Genomic DNA, 20,213 nt, shown 5'->3' with positions numbered 1-20,213 from the left:
AAGGATCCATTCCTTCCAAAATTATGGCACACAAACTAAGAAACCTATAAAGTATATGTATATAATACGCTGACATTAAAAGTAGTCACCTAGGCCAAGCAGAATGGTGCATGCCTTTAAAGCAAATAAAATACTCATCTCTGTGAAGTAGAATTATAAACAACTTTTTAAATTTATTTATTTATTTAATGTATGAACCCTCTACTTCGCGTACACCCACATGCCATAAGAGGGCATCAGATCTCAGATGGTCGCAATTCACCATGTGGTTCCTGGGAATTGAACTCAGGACTACTGCAAGAGCAGCCAGTGCTGTTAATGGCAGAGCCATTTCACCAGCCCCCATAAGCAATTTTTAATGTTTTGAGTATACCAAAGCCACTTTTCTAATAAATGACATGAGTATCAAGGTCTTCCCTTTCTTTAGATTCCTGCATCCTGACTAGAGGTGTCATGTAAACATCTCCTCACGAGCACCATCCTTATCCTGTAAAACAGCACCTCGGAGTGAACAGTGTCAATTCAAAAGCTGGTGCTAAGGCTAAACAAAATGAAAGAACGCTGAGAACAAGAAATACCAAAGCAGTTCCACATACAACTTGTCTATAGCCTAGATCATTCTACATAAACAAGTCTTACACTGACCAGTTTCTAAGGGTCGAACTTACACTGTCACCTCATTATTTCAGGGTTTTGGTTGTTCCTACATGGCTGGCATGGATCTAAAGGATCCCTTTAATTACACAAAATTGTACCAATTAAAGTTAGCTTGTTCATAAGCCCATAATCCTTGTGGCCTTCTAAAGAATCATACGGTAAGTCTTCCACAATTGCTTCTTCATTTTTGGCAGGCAAGGATTCTACCACTGAGCCACCCATGCCTGTGCTTCTTCATTTTTAATCTACACACCAACTCATCCATCCATCAAGACAGTAGTTCACAAATTTAGCCCTGACTGACCAAGAACTTCCTTTATAAACCAGAAGAGGATCAAACTCAAGGATCTGTCTGTCTCTGTCCTCCAAATTCTAGAATCGCCAGACTTGGACTTGAAGGCAAATGCCACCCCTTGTAACCCTTGGGCAGTGATTTTCTGGTACTTCTTAAAGTTTTCTACATCTAGCAACAGCACAGGACACACAATGGATGCTCAGTAGGGACTTGTTAAATGGCTTGAAGGTATAGCAAGGAGCTTCCTGAAGATGACATACCTTTCTGGCTACCAACTGGACGGCATCATCCTCAAAGGCCTTTAAATGCTTCAGTCGGGACACTAAGATTTGTTTCAGTTGGCTGTGAGAGTAGGGTTGGAAAGACATCCTGGTGAGGCCCTGAAAGAGTCAAAATGACAAATTTCAGGGGGAAAAATCACTTGCAGGCACCCAAGTTCCACATAACAACCTATTCATTCCTTCCCATCTCTCCTTTCAGTTGCTGTCTAGTTGACTTGGGTACCCTGCAGGACAGTAGATATCAAACTATTCTCTTTTATATTATAAGCTTTTATTTTCTTAGACTCTTTCAAGGAGACAGAGATACTCTAAAGAAATGCATAGCTCCCACCTTCCCTTACCATGTACTTCACGGTTTGATGTTGGTGCTTCCTGACAAATCAACCATATAAGCCCATGAAGGCAAAGAAAGTCTGTCTGGCTTTCTGCTTTATTCTAAGTACCTAAGACGTGGAAGTGGTACATGCCTAGATATTTTTAAAAAGTAATTAAACTTCCAGTACTTTATGGAATCAGAAAGGTGTGGTATTTTAGAAAAGGACAATCAATGTTTTTTCATTCCAGCATAAAAATTATAATTATAGCAGAACACATATTTCCTGGCCTTTTGTATTTTCACTTTTGCAGCACACCCTGGACTTACCAGGCGGCTAGCCACACGGTTCATCATGATCCTCTCTGGAAGGTCCATGGTATTGGCAATAGTCAACACGACCAACCGGGCTCCTTTGTGAGTAGGCCAATCAAAGAGGTTGTACAACACATCTTGTTTGTGAGTCCAAAGAAGGTCAAGCTGCCAAAGACGACAATATACGATGTCACCCAGAGACTGAGCCAGGCAGGCCACATAAATGACAGCCTGATCTACTGAGTTAGTGCAGTTCCTGTCCACATCACACTTTCTAATCAGTAAGGAAATCAATGGACAGGCTTCCGTCAGTAGAGAAGCAGCCAGCACCTTTGACTGTACACTATCTGCTCCCAGGAGAGTGAATCTGTACAGCCATTCCTTCTCTTGTACTCACGGGTCACTTTACTGTGGGGCAAGTAGAGAGCATCACCAGACAGAAGAACTGGGTAAGGTCAAACAGGCTCACACTCCAGGGAATCTCAGAATTGAGAAGAGCAGGAGTAGAGCCAGCCCTCTGCCAAGCTCTACCTGTTCTGGAGCAGGTAACCATGACTCCCCATTGAGAGGGCCATAGCAATAGTCACATAGCATAAAAACCTGGAGTTGAGTTATCTAGGCAGGCCCTGACTATTCAGCAGATGAGCTCCCCTTCCTGGGTGCTCCTTCCTGCAAAAGGAATTTAATGTCTGGTTCACCCTGAGTAAGGTATATGCATTCATATTCACCACCAAATAAAACAATTTGGATGAGCAAAGACCATTTCTTCATCAAGGACTGCCACAGAAGAGACCTTTGTTGTAACATTCAATCAGAACTGCAGCCTTCTCATTCCTCCACTGGGCATAGACACCCTGAAGGGAAACTTGAACCGAGTTCCCAACTCCCAGTGGTACTCTAGGAGCATCTGGGTACATAGAAGGCTGGGAACCACTGCAATAATCCCATACTCCACTGTTTCCCATGAAAGAAAGCATGAACTGAAGATCCCCATTATAGACTGTGTCCTGCCTCTCCTGAGCTGCTCGCCAGCTCCGTACCAGCACTTGGGCACCCCAGCAGCCATGTACCCCGGGACCTCACCTCATCCACAAGCAGCACAGTGGTTTCCTTCTGGGACCCTCGGCTGCAGAATTGCTTTGCCAGCAGTTCTGCTGCATGATTAGCTGTTGCCTTCTGGCCTGTCAGTTTCTGCACAGGGGAAAAGCAACTGCTGGAGTAAATAGTAATGACTCCGTCACCCCCTCCCCCCATCTTAAAATTCTACCTGCCTCACCCTTGCTACCTCCGGATAAATTTGTGAAGTGCACATAAAATTAAGTAACCCTTTCTTTTTTCCATGTGTTTCAAAGGAACTGTTTCCCCCAAACCCAAAACAACTTAGCCTACCTGTAAAATCTGCACATAGACCTGGTGGGGTTCTGTCAGCTTCATCCCATTAACCTCAACGTATTCAAAGGGAGGAACATCATTTGTTTGTGCTGCCTGCTGCAGACAGCGTATGACTTCATGCACAGTGGCTGTCTTCCCTGTCCCAGGGACCCCAGAAATGTACATACACCTAGAGCGAGAAAACAATGTGCATAGGCTGGGTCCATGCCATCCCCATGTAAAGAAAGAACAAGGCCCCCTGAGACAGAAGTAAGAATAGTGAAGACCTCTCTAGGGAACTGGTCAGTTGGACCTGCCAGCACGTTCACTCTACAGTCAAGGCTATATACGTGCAAATTTACTACCCAAAGGTCATTCCCCTCCTTTGAAAATTGAGACAAAAATCCCACATAGCCCAAGCAAGCCTCAAACTCACTATGCAGCCAAGGATGACTTTGAACTCCTGATCCTCCTGCTTCTACGTCAGCACCATGTGCAGTTTATGTTGTGCCAGGGATCAAACCTTGTACTTATCAACTGAGCTGCAGCCTCCGGGATTTGTCTCCCTTCTTCCAAAAGGCAGAATTCTACTCTCCTAGGCTTTGCAATGGTTCTGCTTACCATGCACCCAGGGTGAGCAGCGCTCTTACTAAACCTCCCGTCTCCTCTGCATTACTCACCCTCCGGTTCCATCAAGAAGTTTACTTTCCACAAAGCTGTAGATGTCTTGGAACTCCTGCTCTCGACAGGGAAGAGAGTCAGGCACGGCAGAAACATGCAGCCTACAGTTGATGGTGGATGGAAGAAAAGAAAGGCTTTACAAGTCTCTCACCATCTACCCAATGGAATGGAAAAGACCCTTCTGTTACTCCTATATGGAAGCTATATGAATAAAAGGAAATGCTTCACTTCCCTCCTCTCTCCATGCTGCCTCACTCAACTTCTCTTTTCTGTGACAGTCACTTGGCTAGACTCACACCTACTACTTTCCAAAAATCTTGATCTCTGACAGGATCTAGGTTCTTGCATTTTAAAAGAATTCCTACTTAGGGCCCTGAAATTAGGAGGCACCACATGCAGAAACACCCCCATCCCAGCAATAATGGCAGCAGCACTGGGTGGGAAGGGGGGCTCCTTCTATTTGCATTAGTCAAACAGAGGCCATTTAAGAGGTGTTTTCAGTGCCTGTCGTACTGTCTTCTATCTGCATGTATAATAGTACTGGCTCAACCAACATCCAATCTATGTGAAGAGGAGGCCCCATCACTCCTCTCTATCCAAGGAGTAGCCCGAGCAGCATTACCTGAGCCGGGCCTCTTCAAGCACACTAGCTGGCTCTTGGACAGCCAAGTTTCTGTCTCGGATCTGAGGAGTAGCATGAAGAGGTGGTCTAGGTCTAAACTGTATGTAAAGAAAAGATTAACTGTAACAAAACAAAACAAACCTACCCAGAACAAAAGTTAAAGTGGTAAAAGACAAAAAGTAGCCTTACCTCCTATGCGCATAAAATAAAAATTATTTATCCCCTATTCCCACCCTCTCACATCAAACATGTTTATAGTCTAACCATGATCCCTTTTTTAAATATTCATATAGAATTGGGATTAAAATAGTTAATTTGAGGAAATAAAAAAATTATATTCAGTCAGGAATGGTGGTGCACACAAATCCCAGCACCTGGGAAGCAGACACAGGACAAAGCTATATAATTAGAAAGTCCCAAAAACAAATCCCCAGGCCTTCACATATTACATAAATGTTCTGCCACTGAGTTATACTCCCGTCCTTCCTTTAAATATTTCAAAATGAAAAAAATTATTAGGTATTCATGTGCAGGGGTGTTTTATCTATATGTGTGTATGTCTGTGCACCATGTGCGTGCATGGTGTCCAAAGGCACCAGAAAAGAACACTTAGTTTGCCAACCATGGAATTGCAGACAGTTGTGAACTGGCACTGAATGCTGGGAATTAAACTCAGTTCCTCTGGGAAACAAATCCTTTAAACACTTCCCCTGCTCCACTGGCTTTCTTTCTCGAGGGCTCCTCTATGGAGGAGATCAATGCTTGGCCTCATTTCTCCTCCAGGGTTGGAGTAACTTTTCCCCAGGAATAATGTGTGCAGACTGTTTTAAAGGGTCATTTATCTATTGGGAGAATACAGTACCCACCATCTATCAGAAGTCTAGAAGACTTTTTAATTATGCTCAAACAGTCACAAAGACCTTCCTTCTTTCAGGTGAGACCCAGGGCACATGAACAAACAGAACAGAGACCCTTTGCACCCATACTGCAGTAAATTTGACCTCTAGTTCAAATGGGATCTACTAGATTCTCCTCCCTAGAGCCTGTTCTCAGATTTCAGCCTTAGCTCCACCTTGATCTGAAAAAATGTTAAACAGTGTCTATGCAAGCGTTTAACTGCATGCTAAAGAGTTCTGCTGTACTTCACCCCGGCATTTCTCAAAGCCACCTCTGTACAAGAAGGCTGTTATAGTTCCAAAAGATTGTCCTTCCATTTTGCTATTGCAATCATTACCACACTAAAGTAGCACTCCTGGTTTCTCAGCTGCATCAAGTGCACCAGGATATGTCAGTGTCTGTCCTTCCCTCAAGGAGGCTGAGCTTTTGACCATTAAGAGAAACTTGAACCTAAATCACCTTGAGCTAGCACATGCTTGAAGTCTGGAACCAGCCTGGACTACATAGCAACACACTGTCTAAAACAACACAAGGGTAAAACAGTCACTTTAAGTAGACTAATTTTCAGTCATCAAGTTCATGTAGGCCTGTTCCTCTTAGACTATTTTTCAACTATGACCTGTGTGGTCTTGGCATTACCATTCTTTACCATACAAGAGGGACATTTCACTAGGAAAGAAACTCAAAAGAACCTTACAGTTTTCTTTGGTGACTTGGAGGGGGTCTGTGATGATGGCTTAGAGGCAGTTCTCCGGGTCCTGGACTGCCCCACGGGTTTTCCTGTTGGAGGGGAGGGAACAGACTCATCTTCCTCCTCACTACTGGAGTCTGACACTTCCACAGAGGATATGGACTCTTCCTCTTCTTGGTCACTTTTATCATCATCTAGAAGCCTGAGTGATGCAGACGAATTATTTAGTGTACTGGCCTTAATAAGTGTAAAGTGTGCTCTGGAGCCATTACAGTCTATTCCACCACCAGGCAATATGGTGTTTCATTTCTGCTACAGGCAATACGCAGTCCACCAAATCCCTCAACAAAATATATTCCCTATTTTATTCATGAGGAAATAAGTATTACAAATGTTGGTCTTCCCAAGTTTCAGTATCAGAAGCCCAAATTCAAACAGGCCTATCAAAATCAAAGTTAATGCTTTTCTGCATCCCACACTCCCAGGCTTGCTGCAAACATCAAGTATGAGCTAAGGAACCACAAGGCCAGGCTAACATTTCTTGTCTCTTTCAAACTTTGACACTTGTAAAAAATGCTAGGTGAAAAAGTGAGACAATGCACTGGCCATTCAACTAGAAGGGACATTAAGGGACAAGAAGCTGACACAGATGGGAGCAAGGTTGGTTTGCTTTTTAATGGGAAGTCTTACCAAAGCTGTTGCTTAATCCGCTTCAAAGTCAAGAGAGAACTCCTTCTACGGGCACGAAGAGAAGTATGGATGGGTTCTTTGTGAGTTTCTTGTTCTTTTGCCTTCCTGTAAGGTATCACATCAGAGTTACAGGAAGGCACTTGGTCTTACTGCCTTCTAATCTTTGCATACCAACCTCGGCAAGAGTTCATCAAACTTTGCTAAATAGCTTATCAATGAGATCCAAAAAAATTTTAACACATCACTTAAACCAGACTTATCACATTACTATTATAGACCAAAACGGACTAACCCCCAACAGATTTTGTCTCTTTTTTATCTGTCATGTTTACAAAGTCTCAAAATTAGCAGAAATATAGTCAGTATAAAATATGTATTAGCAACTTATTACGAGCAGGTTGAGAGAAATTTCTACTGTAGAAACATTGAAAATCTTACTATTTTCTGTCAAATTTTTATTATCCAACATCTTTAACAAGTTGTTTCTTAAACAACTCAGTTGTGACGAGATGTTTTTCTGGAATGTCTTGTGAGAGTGCATGTGATGTTTTGCTGAAAACAGATGCTTGAGAGGGCCCCTAATATTTAGGAGGAATATAAATAGAACCCACAAACAGTGAAAGGACACTCTTGCACTGCTACTCCGTGCAAGGCTTCACTGGTCTTCACCTCACAAAGAAACTCGTCAAAGAACTTCTTGTGGTATTCCAGCTGATTCTGGCCACTTCCACGGACTCATGCTACTGCTACTGATTTAGTGTTTGGTGTTTGTTATTGAACTGAACTGCTGGTATCCTGCAATGAAAAGTGGGATTGTCCGGAGGAAGTACTTCTAAACAGGTCCTCAACACCCTTTTCTATTAACCTTTCCTCCTACCTCTGGTCAACGGGTTAGAAGGAACTTGAAGCATTAAAGAACCCTAAATAAAATAGGTTTTGAAAAAAAAATCTAAGCTTACAATGATCTACTCAAGTGCCAAACTATAAAGTGTGTCCTAGACTTAGTGTCTTTTTTACCATATTTAAGAGTAGATCCCAAGTTTAAAAAAAAATCAAAACCAACCTGATTGAAAACAAAATGGCCATTAAATTGTAGCAAACAAAAAGCCACAGGAAATAAATGCAATCCAGGACTGTGAAGCAGTATAGTTTCAGGAACAAATTTGAGTATTCTCAAATGACATCTGAAGAGAAAAGCATTTCTTTCTTTTTGTCACTTTGTAGCTCAGGCTAACTTTTAACTCACACTCATCCTGCTTCTGCCCAATTACAGGCGTTTTTAAGTTACCATACCCAAACTCAAAGAGCACCCAAAATACAGATTTCAGGGACCTGAGACACAGAGCATAACTTACTAGAGAGCCATGCTCTGAAACTTCAGGAAAGATCCTCAGAGACTCTCAGTCTGCTTAGACAAGACCAGGACATTTCCCTCTGCAACACTCATTTCTCGCCGTAAAGCACCTCAAGTTGCTCCATGATGGGGGAGATGGAGCTGCTCCTGCTTACCTCCCAATGTATTGAGGTGTCAGACCCACAGAGGGTGCCACTGAGTACCTCGACCTGCTCCTGACAGGGCTAAGTGCACTCTCCACAGTAAGCTTTGTGGTCTTCACAGCTGTGCCCCGGGTTCTCAGAACCATGCTACTTTTGGCAAAAAAGGGTTGAGTATGCCCATTTTTTCCTAGAGTTTCCAAAGCTGAGGAGGTCTTGATTTCACCAGGTTGAGGCTTTTTAGGTGGTGAGGTGGTCTCAGAGAAGGCTGCTCTTCGTTTACATGTTTTTTGAGAATCCAAGGAATCACACAAGATCTTCCGTGACAGCCTCATGTTAGGCTTCCTGGTAAAACCTAAGCCAAGAGAGACAGACGTTCTATCTATTAATACATATCCCCAATCTCACCAAGTAACAACAGAAGTTATTCATACTTGGAATAACCCAGTGTCCTCCTGTAGGCCAAATGGCCTCTTCATTTCTAAGTAATTTTTTCTATTTATAAATGTATACAACTTTTATTTATTGTTTTTATATTTCTGCACTGTGAATTGAACCTAGGACCTTGCTAAGCACCACTGAGCTCCATCTGGAGGATCCAGAATTTGACTTCTAAGTCAACTTTTAATAGATAAATACTCAGCAATTAAACTTTCCCAAGTCAATACTGCATAATACCTACCCCCAACGCAACAGAATTTGAAGAAATTTTATAGTACATTACAAAGTCTCACCAAACCAAAATTTTCTTCTGTTCTTTTTAAAACCAGACTATATATTTTCAAGATAAAGGAGGGATTCCTGAAGACAATCTTTACAGGTAGATGGGTTCCCCACTTGCCAGGATTATGAGAATCAAGAATCACAGCCCTTCATAGATATACCAGAATTATTAAAGAGGCAAGGTATATATTAGGCCCTAGCAAGAAACAAAAGGTGAACGAGATTCAACCCTGATACTTTCCACAGGACATGCTGATCTGAGGGGATGACAGGCAGGAATGTCTACTCTTAAAGCAAACAGAAGCACACCTTTGATCTCAGCACTCAAAGGCTCTCTGAGTTTGAACCAGCCTGGTTTAAAGAGTGAGTCCCAGGAAAGGGTTACACAGAGAAACTGTGTTAAAAAACAAAAAGCATAGAGGAGCAATTTGAGTCACATATATGACATGAGACAGATACACACAGAGCTTGCAGTCATCTAATGGAAGTGTAAATCATTGATTAGGGTGGCTCTATCCATAATCATCAAAACCTAGAAACACCCAGATGTCTTCTATTAAGAATAAGTAAGGTGTAGTTGTTGATACAACAGAGCATTACATAAAAAGGAAATCACCAGTAGGGGGATAACGGGGATGCCTCCAAATGGATGAAACTGAGAAAGCCAGACAAAAGGCCAGATTGTGATCCCAACAATGACATCCTAGAAAAGGCCAATTATAGAGGCAGCAAACACATCGCCAGGCAGCAGGCTCTGGGGGAGGAAGAACCAGTTCTTTATAGAGGGGCATAAGCACACTGAAGTGAAACTATTTTACAACCGCCCTTACCACCACATTCCAGAGACTTCATTGCGTTGGGAGTGACAGTATGAGCAGGATCCTGGTAAGATCTGGAAGTGGAATGACTTGATTCAATCCTTTTGACCTCTTGTTCTGCTGTGCTCCAGGAAGGGCTTTTAACACTCTTAGTCTTGGCTTCTAAAGGTTTTTGGCACTCCAGTCTCCTCAATGCTGCAAGTTCTTCTGGTGGCAGTGGCGCAAAGTTCTTTTTATTCCAGGACAGCTTCACAAACAGTGTCTCCTCACTTTTCTGATTCACAGGGATCTCGTCTTCTGGGGCTAATGCCACTACCTGAATTTTGGAAGTGAGATGAACAAGAAAATGTGAAGACTACACAGCAAAGAAAGACTGTCAAGGCTGCAGTGAAACCTATTTAAGCTTTCGTCTTTATATAAAATGTCACCTTTCATATCTAAAGAGACACTGTACAACACACTGATTGAGAAACTGAGCATTTAAAAAGCCATGAATAGTTCAAGAATTTTGAAGAAATGTAAATTATTCCTATTTTGTTTTTGAGACAGTGTCTTTCTATGTAGCCCTCGCCTGCCTCAAACTCAGAGATCTGCCAGCCCCTGCCTCCTGTGTACCACCATGCCTGGCAAATTATTCTTTTTCCTCTCTCATAGGCTTTCTTATTATTTTTTTGGACAGTGTCTCCTATAACTTCTGATCCTCCTAAGTCTACTTCTTGAGTACTGGAATTCCAGGCGTGTACCACCAGAACTGGGTTTCGTACTGCTGGTGATTGAACCCAGGGCTTCATACATACTAGGCAAATGGTCTACTAACTGGACTATATCCCTACTCTGCCTGGCTTCTCGTCCCCATTCTTGCTATCATCTCAGTCCAAGTACATATTAGCCCATTCCTTGGCTCCCCCCCACCCCCACCTATTCACCTAGGCCAACTCCCCAAAATGGCTTAATATGCTGTGGCCCCACAGAGCTCCCAGATCAGATGACTTAAACTAGTTCTCTTCTCTCCTCTCCTCTCTCCCTACCCCATCTCTCTTTGGTTTTGAGACCTCTGGCTGTCCTGGAACTCATTCTGCAGACCAGGCTGGCTTAGAACTCTGAGATCTACCTGCCTTTGCCTCCCAAGGCGCTAGCCACCATCTCCCTGACTTCTTCAACTGTTTTTCATTGCCTTCTAAGGTCAAGCTCCACCTCACTTGGTGCTTGGTGTTCCCTAAATGGCCTTGCACACTAGCGGAGGCTGGCTTTAATTATAACTCCCAACAGCATGCATGTGTTCCTTAAAAACCCATTCTCCTCTGCCCTTCTGTTCTAACTACTTTCTGTTGCTATGATAAAACACTGACCAAAATTAACAGGAGGAAAAGGTTTATTTCACCTTACAGCCTGCAGTCACAGTAACAGTCCATCAATGGGGGAACTGGAAATAGGAACTGAAGCAGAGGTCAAGGAAGAATGAATTCTGCCCTTGCTTTTTTTTATGACCCAGAAGCCATCATACACAAGGGGCTGGGCCCTTCACATAAATCATTAATTACATGCCCCAAAGACTTGCTTACAGACCGATTTGTTGGAGGTATTTCCAAACATTTCTCATTATGTCAAGTTGACAAAAGCTCAACACACCTTCCAAATCTATACGCTTTAAAGTCTACATCTACTTTTCCTGCCTTCACTCATTTAACTATGAAATAAGTTTCTATAGCCAGGTTAGGCCAGTCCCCACCCAAAGCAAGGCTTCATAGGACAGTATCATCCTATTTTGGGATATGAAAACAGCTCTAGAAATGAGACTCAACAGCTCAGCTCCTGAGTCAAAAACTCCTGTAACACAAGGCTGCCGTTGGCAGTTAGCACTCTGTCCTCATACACTCGGCCTTCAAGGTTCTGTGCTCACATCATTTTTCACTAAGGCGCATTTTCTAATTCCTGCTCTTCTTTCTGGTCATAATCCCAATGTTGCTTCCTCTAGAAAGCCCAGACCATATGCTCTATGCTGTCAGTTTCTGTGTGTTGGGGCAAACAGCTGAACAGAGAAGATTAGAACAAAATTCAAATCAGAACTAGTAGTATTTCTGACTCCATGCAGTATGGGTGCTAAAGATAGAACCCAGGATTTAAGGCACAAACCTGAACAGGGCCAATGATGGTCTCCACATGAATGTCGTTATCACAGTCAGAACAGTCATACCAGAATATCTCCTGTGCAGAAGGTCTCCGTCCTAACAAATGCCTTTTAGGGATAGGAATCTCACAGAATCGGACAAACCATTGTACTCGCGCATATTTCTTGGGAGGAACTTCAGACCCTAGGATGATCGGATAGAAAGGGAAAATTAAATAGTAAGACAAGCAATACATCACTGAATACCCGCTAAGCGCCAAACACTATACAATAGTATATTCACTCCCCATAAACTCTACAAAGCATGTACTATACGCATCCTCTCACAGAGTGAGAAACCAAGTTTCAAGGATCTAACATTCCTAATATTATCTGTCAATGATCAAAAAAAAAAAAAAAAATCAGCAAAATGACTCCACAAACACTTTTTTTTTCTCCTGGGTGGCTTTTTGAGGCAGGGTTATTATGAGTCCAGGCTGTCCTAGAACTGGCTTTGTAGATCAGGCTGGCCTCAAACTCAAGAGATCAACCTGCCTCTGCCTCCCGAGTGCTGGAATTAAAGGCGTGTGCAACAGACCTGGCACTGCCCCATGTTTTTATAAAAAAGTCTTGTTGTGTCTGAATATATGTATGGGTATCACTTTTTTGTGTATCCATGGAGGCTAGAAAAGGGCATCAGCTCCTCTGGAATTGGACTTACAGGCAGGGGGTACTAGGAACTAACTCTGGGTCCCCTGAAAGTGTAGTGTTTTCAGGTACTGAGCATCTCTCCAGCCCTGGTGCTCTACTTCTTTATCTGTATCCAAAGCAATTTCCAAAGGGATGAAAACAAGTTACTAGCATCACCTAATTTATTAATGAAAAAAACTTTTACAAGTTAGTGATTATTAAGAAGGCCACCAGTTAGATATAGATACCTATAACCCCAGCACTTAGTAATCAAGGGCAGAACATCAGAACTTAAAGGAATAGAGTTCAGCTTGGGGTACATGAGACTTAATCTCAAAAACTAAACCAAAACAAGAAATACTGGGATACTAAGACGAGTCAACAAGTAGGGTACTTGGCACCAACCCTGGCAACCTGGATCTAATTCCTGGAACCCACACCGTGGAAGGAGAAAGTCAACTCCCACAAGCATCCTCTGACTTCTCTCCTGCAGGCTATAATGAGTTTGTACACACACACACACACACACACACACACACACACACACACACACACACGGAGATAAATATATGTAAAAAACAAAATTAAAGTCCTTGTGAAACTCAGCCAATCACCCCTAGGATGACCCCTGGAAACACAGGCCTTAAGCCTTCAGTTTTATTCTTGTACTGTACCATGTGACAACATTCCAAAACCAAAAGGATGTGTTTTCAATAGCATGATCACGGTGCTCTATCCTTAACTCTGTAGACATTAACTGAAGCTCTACACAGGAGTTCTTAGATCTTATACCAAGCTCAGACTCCTGTTGCTGTGCTCCCTCTCCAGTAGATAGTAAGAACGTGATGAAGTTTCTCTCCATGCTTGTCAAACATTCTTCCCTCCTGTCTGTGTTGAGTGAAAACCTCTTTACTGTTCCTCCCTGTGCCGTTTAGGCACATGAACCTCCCCAGGACTGCAGCAACACTATGCCTAGGGAGAGATGGCTTTATACAGTTTCTAATTGCTCCCTTGCTTCTGTTGCTGTTGTTGCTTTTTGGGGATTCTCTGTGTAGCCCTCCTGCTTCTTGCTCTTCCCTCGGAGTTCTAGACATCAGGAAGTAACGTGAGTACATTCTCACTCACTAGTCAGATCCTGAATCTGAACATATCCCAGCCTCTAATGAAGAACACCATTTTTTTTTCAGCCTGTCAAATTTTGTACAAAAGTCCCCATGAGTTTAACATCAAGAGTAGTTTTTTTTTCTGTCTGAACAAGAACTGTTACACCTCTCTAATGCAATTTGCTTCTTCTCTACTTGTAAAGAAATCATACTTGAAAAATTTCATAGTAACTTCCTCGTAGTAAAACTAAAAACCATATATACAGCAGTACAAATCACCAGTTTTCCTATTGTTTTTCAAACTTCCTACCCCTCAAATGCTGTACTCAAGAAGAACATTCTTGTCCCTAAAAGTAATGGAAAGGCTAAATTCTTAAGCCCTCTAATTCCATTTTACCCCACACCATGCTGCCAAGTGCATAAATTCTAGATGGAGAAAGGAACAGCTAATACACGACCCACCTCATAGTCCATAGTGTTCTGCAAGTGCCTACGAATAGAGAACTCTGTAGTGGCCTTGCCTCGAGCATACTTTGCAGTCATGCCCCAAAAGATAAGGCTCCCATTTTAGGCCCAAACTCACCATTTTCAAATAATTCAATCAGTTTAGCAACATAGGGCTTTTGATTATCTTCCCCTTGAATCAATACAAACTGTCCAACCTTGATGTGAATCTCAGAACAACCATTGATTTTCATACAAATTTCTCTAAAATGTAACAAAGAAACATGATAATTAAAGAGGGAAAAGATTTTTAGAACTTGCTACTAAGGACAACATTCTTCTAAAGGATATGCCTGTCCGGTTCCCTCTTAAATTCTTTGAGACTTAATTTTTATTTCACATGATGACTACTTGTTTGAATGTTTGCCTACATACCACATGCATGTATAGTGCCCATGGGGGCCTGGATCCCCCTGGGGACTAATGTTTACACAAAGTTGAGTCATAATATATGTAGGGGAATCAAATCTAATTCCTCTGAAAGACCAGCCAGTGCTCACAACCACTAGGCCATTTCTTAGTTCAAAGATGTTCTTAAAATAAAAATTCCTCTAAATTGTTTCTCTAAGTTCTCCAATTATCTTACTGGGAAAACAACACACACAGTGGAAGTACACAAAATGGGTTCAATGAACTGTTTTTAGCATAAATGATTAATTAAGATGCCTTCCTACAACTTTTAACTACCTCAGTTATTGATGAAGAACAAAAGAAGTTTCCTTCAAGGGGCTAAAACATTGCATAATATGAAAACTGCTAAGGAGTGAGGAGCTAGCTCAGGGGATGGAGCCCGTGTTGAGCAAGCAAGCACAAGGACTAGAGCAGTTTCCCGGCACTCACATACAAGGTAAGTGTGGCCACCACCCAGAGCCAAGCACCTGGGAAGCAGAACAAGGAATCCGCCGGATAGCTGGATTAGCTAGAATTGGTGAGCTCTGGGTTCAGCAAAAAGAAACTGCACCAACAGATAAAGTACAGGGTCTCCATAAGGATCATGGAAGGGGGGCAAACAAGAAGATTCTGTGAGCCAGAGGTGGTTGATAATAACATCAAGAAAAAAGTGTTTTCCAGATACAACAGGGCAGGTACACTTATGAACTCAAGGCAATTGTGACAGCATGCTCGAGACTCTCACAAACTCTAGCCAGACAAAAATCCTAGCACAGAGGGAAAGAGGGCACAAAATCCCAATAGCTAAGTAGCTATTGGTATTCAACAGCTAGGAAAGGGAGAGTAAGTTTCCTTTAATAAACTGATCCACATAAGAGCACCCACTCCCAAGACTAGCCACACAACACAAACTTAAGTCATTTGGTAAGGGGGGGGGGAATCTCACAGTTGGGTAGAAATTGAGGAGATGGAGAGTGGTGGGACAATAAAGGATCAGAATGCACACAAGGAAATTCTCAAAGGGTTAAAATATTGCAGAGGGCAATCAAGGAAGCACTGGATTTTCACCAGCTTCAGGCTTCCAGTGGGCACATAGACCTCATACGTATACATACATATACCACAGACACAAAGTTGGGAGGGACACAGTACCAACATCTCTTTTTATCTTCTAGGTTTCAAATTCACCCTAAGTAGATGACATTATGGTATATATAAAATTTTACTAACAAGTCACAACATATCTTTTTACATCACACAAAAATGTCCTAAAATTCCTATCTATTGTCCCTCAAACCTCAATCCACAGTGAATAGAACAGTCTAAATACAAACTATTTACAGTTTAGCCTGAGAAGCTACACTTTGCAGTCCAACCAAAGAGCTTCATTACTTACTTGTACATTTGGTAGAACTGTTTTCGATTCGGCAATGGCCTGCCAACCCATGAGAAAGTTTGTCTGGTCTTCTGCCTTGTGACATAGGACGGCATGGTTCTGATGGGTTGTAAGATATAGTCAATCCCTGACTTAACTGAGTTCAGCATTTTTTCTTAATACCTCTGCCCCACTCCCACACATTTAAACTAATAACATTTATTTATTTATTTATTTACCTTTTTGTTTGTTTACCAAAACAGTGTCTCTTTACACAGCCCTGGTGATCCTAGAACTCACTATGTAGACCAGGCTGGTCTCTAACTCTTTAAGAGATCATCCCACTTCTACCTCCTGAGTGTTTGGGATTAAAGGCATGTGCCACCATGCCTAGCTCAGTAACACTGAAAAAGTCAATCTTGTTGGAAATCAAACACAAGTGATTTAGTATATTTAATGTAGAGGCTCAATATGTAAGAAAATAAATTATAAATGCCTACAAGGTCTTACTACAAGGCAGGTGGTAGTGTATGCCTTTAATCTCAGCACTTGGGAAGAGGCAGGTAGATTTCTGTGAATTTGAGGCCAATTTGAAGTCTACAGTGTTCCAGGATAGCCAGGGCTACACAGAGAAACCTTGTCTTGAAAAACCAAGCAGAGAGCGAGAGAGAGAGACACACACACACACACAGACAGAAGGGAAGGGGAGGGGAGGGGAGGAGAGAGATACTTACTACAAACAAAACACAACTGTGAACAAATGTCCAAGTGACATATCTTCAGCGAGGGTAGCATATAATGTAGTAAAGAACAACTAACTAATGATGTGAAGAGCCTAAAGGAACGACTGGATGTTAGAGTCAGGTCTTGTGATTCAGGGAGAAAAGATCTTTGTAAAAATTTATGAGCTGAATTGATTAATCAGCAGACATTGATAATGTGGACTCCAATTAGGGGTTACTGGGAATAGTGGCATAAATGTACAAAAGCACCATTTGAGGGACTGGTGATGAATTTTATCAAGCGTGTCATTCACTTACATTGGGGATAGTATTGGTAATATGTTTTCATACACAGTGTAAAATCTGTCTTATTCATATTATTTCAAATGCTGATTTCTCTCTCGAATTATCTGGTTTCCATCTAGACAGTTTTGTTATGTTTATTCTTAGAAGCTCCGGTCTCAAGTTTGTACAAACATTGTTCTTCATTCATTCATTCATTCATTCATTCATTCATTCATTACATTGCTAATAAAAGTCAATGAGCCAATACAGAGCTTTAGAGAGGATAAAGTGGATTCTAAGAGAAGTAGAGAAAGAGACAGGAAGGAAGGAAGAAGAAAGGAAGGGAGGGAGGGGGAAGAGGGAGGGAGGAAGAAAGGAGCAACCAACAAGGAGAGGTCAAGGAAGCAACAGAAGAGAACAAAAAAGTACCCCAAAAATGCAAGTGATATGAGGATGCTGTCTGGGAGGAAGCCTGATTGGCTTGGAGGTTCAGAATGAGGAGTAACTGCTCAGTATTTGGCTCAAGGCAATTTTAATAAGTCTTAGTCTTTCAGTGTGAATATTTGGGAAACTAGTTGGTTAAGGAATTACTATACCCATACTAATTTTATGAATCTATATTAATATAATAATCATTTTACAGAATAAAGACCTAGCTCAGTAAAGTGTCATTTAAATGCCTACAGTACAAAAAGCCTGCTACCTTCTATGCTTAGGACTTCTTTTCAGAACTTCTAATTATTTATCAACTTTCCACTGAGGAATGACACTCATACAGAAGCAAGCTGAAGTGCTCATACACAGTTCAACCAACTGCTCTTCCCCTCTCCCCCACTCCATCAGCTCATGGATTATCAGCAAAATGATGAATGGACTGGAGATCGAGTATTGGCTTGGCCAAAAGAGTTTGACTTCTAGAGATACCCACTGAAGGTCTTGATATCACAGATACCACAAATCTGAAATAAGTACAGCACTGAGTCCAGGAGCCACACCCAAGGCAAAAACATAAAGGAACCTAATAAAAGTTAAGCCCCAACTCTTGACAATGTACCTCACTTAAATCTTTAATATAATTCCAAAGCAATGTATGTGAATTCATAGAAGATGCTCAATGATAAGTATTTGCTAATGAAAGGTAGATGTTACCTTTGTAAGAGTTAACTCTGAAGAGTCAGACGCTAACAAACTACCTTACCTAGGTATTAACTGTGAAACTGGAGAGGCATTTACTTCTGGCAGCTTATAGTAAGTTAGGCTTCCCAATCAGAGTGGTAGGTCCAGCAGACCTTGATTTCCTAATCCATACAATGAAAACAATAGTATCTTTTTTCATTTAACCAATATTTTTGAGGCCTGTGTGCTAAGCGCTGTCCTAAGATAATCAGTAGTAAGGTGAGAACATCAGTATGATAAAACCAATGTCCATCCTACTGGAAACAACTATTCAAACAATGGACCCAAGAAGTTTGAATTGTCCCAGGAATTTCATCCAGAAGAATGCTGAAGCCAGAGGAACAACTTGTCTTCAGGAAGGATTAACAACAGTTCTGGAGGCGCCCCTGAGGAGAGGGAGCTGAGGCAATTGTGTATTTAGGGTTGGAACACCTTTGGCAGACTGCTCAGTTAAGGCACGTTGACTGCCTTTTATTTAAACTTTACCCTCACACCCGAACTAAGGAAGGAAGGCTAGATCACTGGATCTCCCCCCACCACTCTTTCCCCCCTCCCTAGTGTCTGCTTCTTATTAATCTGGCCTCAAAACGTGTGTGTGTGTGTGTGTGTGTGTGTGTGTGTGTGTGTGTGTGCGCGCGCGCGCGCGCGCGCGACCGGGTTGACACAGCACTGGCTTGGAGGAAGAAGACAATTTGAGGCAGCAGGCTCTCCTACCCTGTGGGTTCCAGCTTAGTGTCAAGGGCCCATATTGGCTGAGTCATTCCAAAGATCCTCATTTGGTCCCTTTTTCTTGGAATCTTGAGGAAGAGTGGCAGAACCCGGCTTATAAGGGCACAGGTTTTGATCTTAAGTCTCATAAAGTTACTTTCTTGCATTCAAATATAAAGGTCAAGATCTTTTTTTTAAAGATTTATTTATTTATTTTTATATGAGCATTACAGATGGTTGTGAGCCACCATGTAGTTGCTGGGATTTGAACTCAGGACCTCTGGAAGAGCAGTCAGTGCTCTTTACCACTGAGCCATCTCTCCAGCCCCAAAGGTCATCTTATTTATATCTTATGCACATAACTAGATGATATCTAATTCATAATTCAATGCAAAATACTGCACTCCCTTTCACAGAATTCAGAAACCTCCCAACATTCAAATATTGCCGTCTAATACAGCTTCTAAAATATTTTATAATTCTGGTCAGGCAGAGGCAGGCGGATCTCTTTGAGTGTTAGGCCAACCTGGTCTACAGAGTGTTCCAGGACAGACAGGGCTACACAGAGAAACAGTGTTTCGAACCCCTTCCCGCACCTTACCCAATCTAATCCTGAAAAAGCCGGGTGTGGTGGTGGCGCGCCATTAATTCTAACGCCTGAGAGGCAGAGGCAGTCGCTCAGAAATCCCAATTCCTCCAATTGTTACGAGAAGGCTAGACCCAAGAAAGTAGAAAACGAGCCATTAGATAGATGTTCTCTCCTGTGACTAGGGACTGAAGGCTCACCAAAAGACAAGTTATTGGGAAAGGAGACCTGAGGAGAACGAGAAGCCAGAGTCACAAAAATTGACCTAGAGAAAGTTTCTCTCGGGGCGGAATCACTAGTTAGTGAAGCTGAACGCAACATCAGCTCCGCCGTTCTAAAGGAAAGGATGCGAGTGCTTTTCAGAAGCCGTGCACGTGGAAAGTCAAAGCCTTAGGCTCCCCGCGACGGCAGGCTCCACCCGCTTCTCTGAGATCTCCTTCAGCGCAGGAAATGTTTCAGGAGCTCCCAGAAGGCGAGGAGAACGTTTACCCACTTTCGAGAGGTGAGGGCACTTAAGGCCCTAGGTGCACGTGTGTGGAGTCTGAGGACGACCCGCACTCACCTCACCGAAGCTTGTTAGGGCTGTCGGTAACCCTCCGCTTCCCACTACTTGCAGTCCAGGCACTGAGGGGGCTGTGGAACGCTCGCTCGTGCAGTTTGGGCTCCGCCAGGAGACGACAGCTGCAACGCGCACCCAGTGCTCTCAGCTGACTAGGAAT

The 20,213-nt window shown here is 42.4% G+C and overlaps 1 protein-coding gene and 1 long non-coding RNA gene across 8 annotated transcripts in view; one reads left to right on the top strand and one right to left on the bottom strand.

Annotated features, from left to right (window-relative positions):
* Positions 1-4,145, top strand: part of LOC148005972 (uncharacterized) — a 12,938-nt gene extending 8,793 nt beyond the window's left edge. The window contains exon 2 of the long non-coding RNA XR_015621042.1: positions 852-4,145. This is a non-coding gene — a long non-coding RNA (uncharacterized LOC148005972). The remainder of the gene's footprint in view (positions 1-851) is intronic.
* Positions 1-20,213, bottom strand: part of Orc1 (origin recognition complex, subunit 1) — a 24,132-nt gene extending 3,919 nt beyond the window's left edge. For 2 of the 7 annotated variants that reach the window (XR_015619723.1, XM_087549178.1), the window contains exons 1-14: positions 20,057-20,213; positions 16,039-16,137; positions 14,332-14,456; positions 11,982-12,160; positions 9,861-10,164; positions 8,323-8,662; positions 6,814-6,918; positions 6,130-6,325; positions 4,536-4,633; positions 3,913-4,014; positions 3,251-3,422; positions 2,945-3,052; positions 1,877-2,026; positions 1,213-1,332 (exon numbers count right to left, since the gene is read on the bottom strand). Coding sequence is in view for 5 of the 7 variants with exons in the window: in XM_087549178.1 (XP_087405304.1) it covers positions 1,213-1,332; positions 1,877-2,026; positions 2,945-3,052; positions 3,251-3,422; positions 3,913-4,014; positions 4,536-4,633; positions 6,130-6,325; positions 6,814-6,918; positions 8,323-8,662; positions 9,861-10,164; positions 11,982-12,160; positions 14,332-14,456; positions 16,039-16,133 (2,094 nt within the window). In the remaining 2 variants the exon portion in view is untranslated. Of the gene's footprint in view, positions 1-1,212; positions 1,333-1,876; positions 2,027-2,944; positions 3,053-3,250; positions 3,423-3,912; positions 4,015-4,535; positions 4,634-6,129; positions 6,326-6,813; positions 6,919-8,322; positions 8,663-9,860; positions 10,165-11,981; positions 12,161-14,331; positions 14,457-16,038; positions 16,138-19,509; positions 19,623-20,056 lie in introns of those variants that run through there. The other 5 variants (XR_015619724.1, XM_087549181.1, XM_087549179.1 and 2 more) reach the window with 4 other exon arrangements.

The sequence above is a fragment of the Rattus norvegicus genome, chromosome 5, assembly GCF_021556685.1.
Source record: "Rattus norvegicus strain SHRSP/BbbUtx chromosome 5, alternate assembly SHRSP_T2T, whole genome shotgun sequence".
Classification (NCBI taxonomy): domain Eukaryota; kingdom Metazoa; phylum Chordata; class Mammalia; order Rodentia; family Muridae; genus Rattus; species Rattus norvegicus.
The sequence above is the reverse complement of the archived record's forward strand: the minus strand, read 5'-3'. Positions and strand labels throughout refer to the sequence as shown.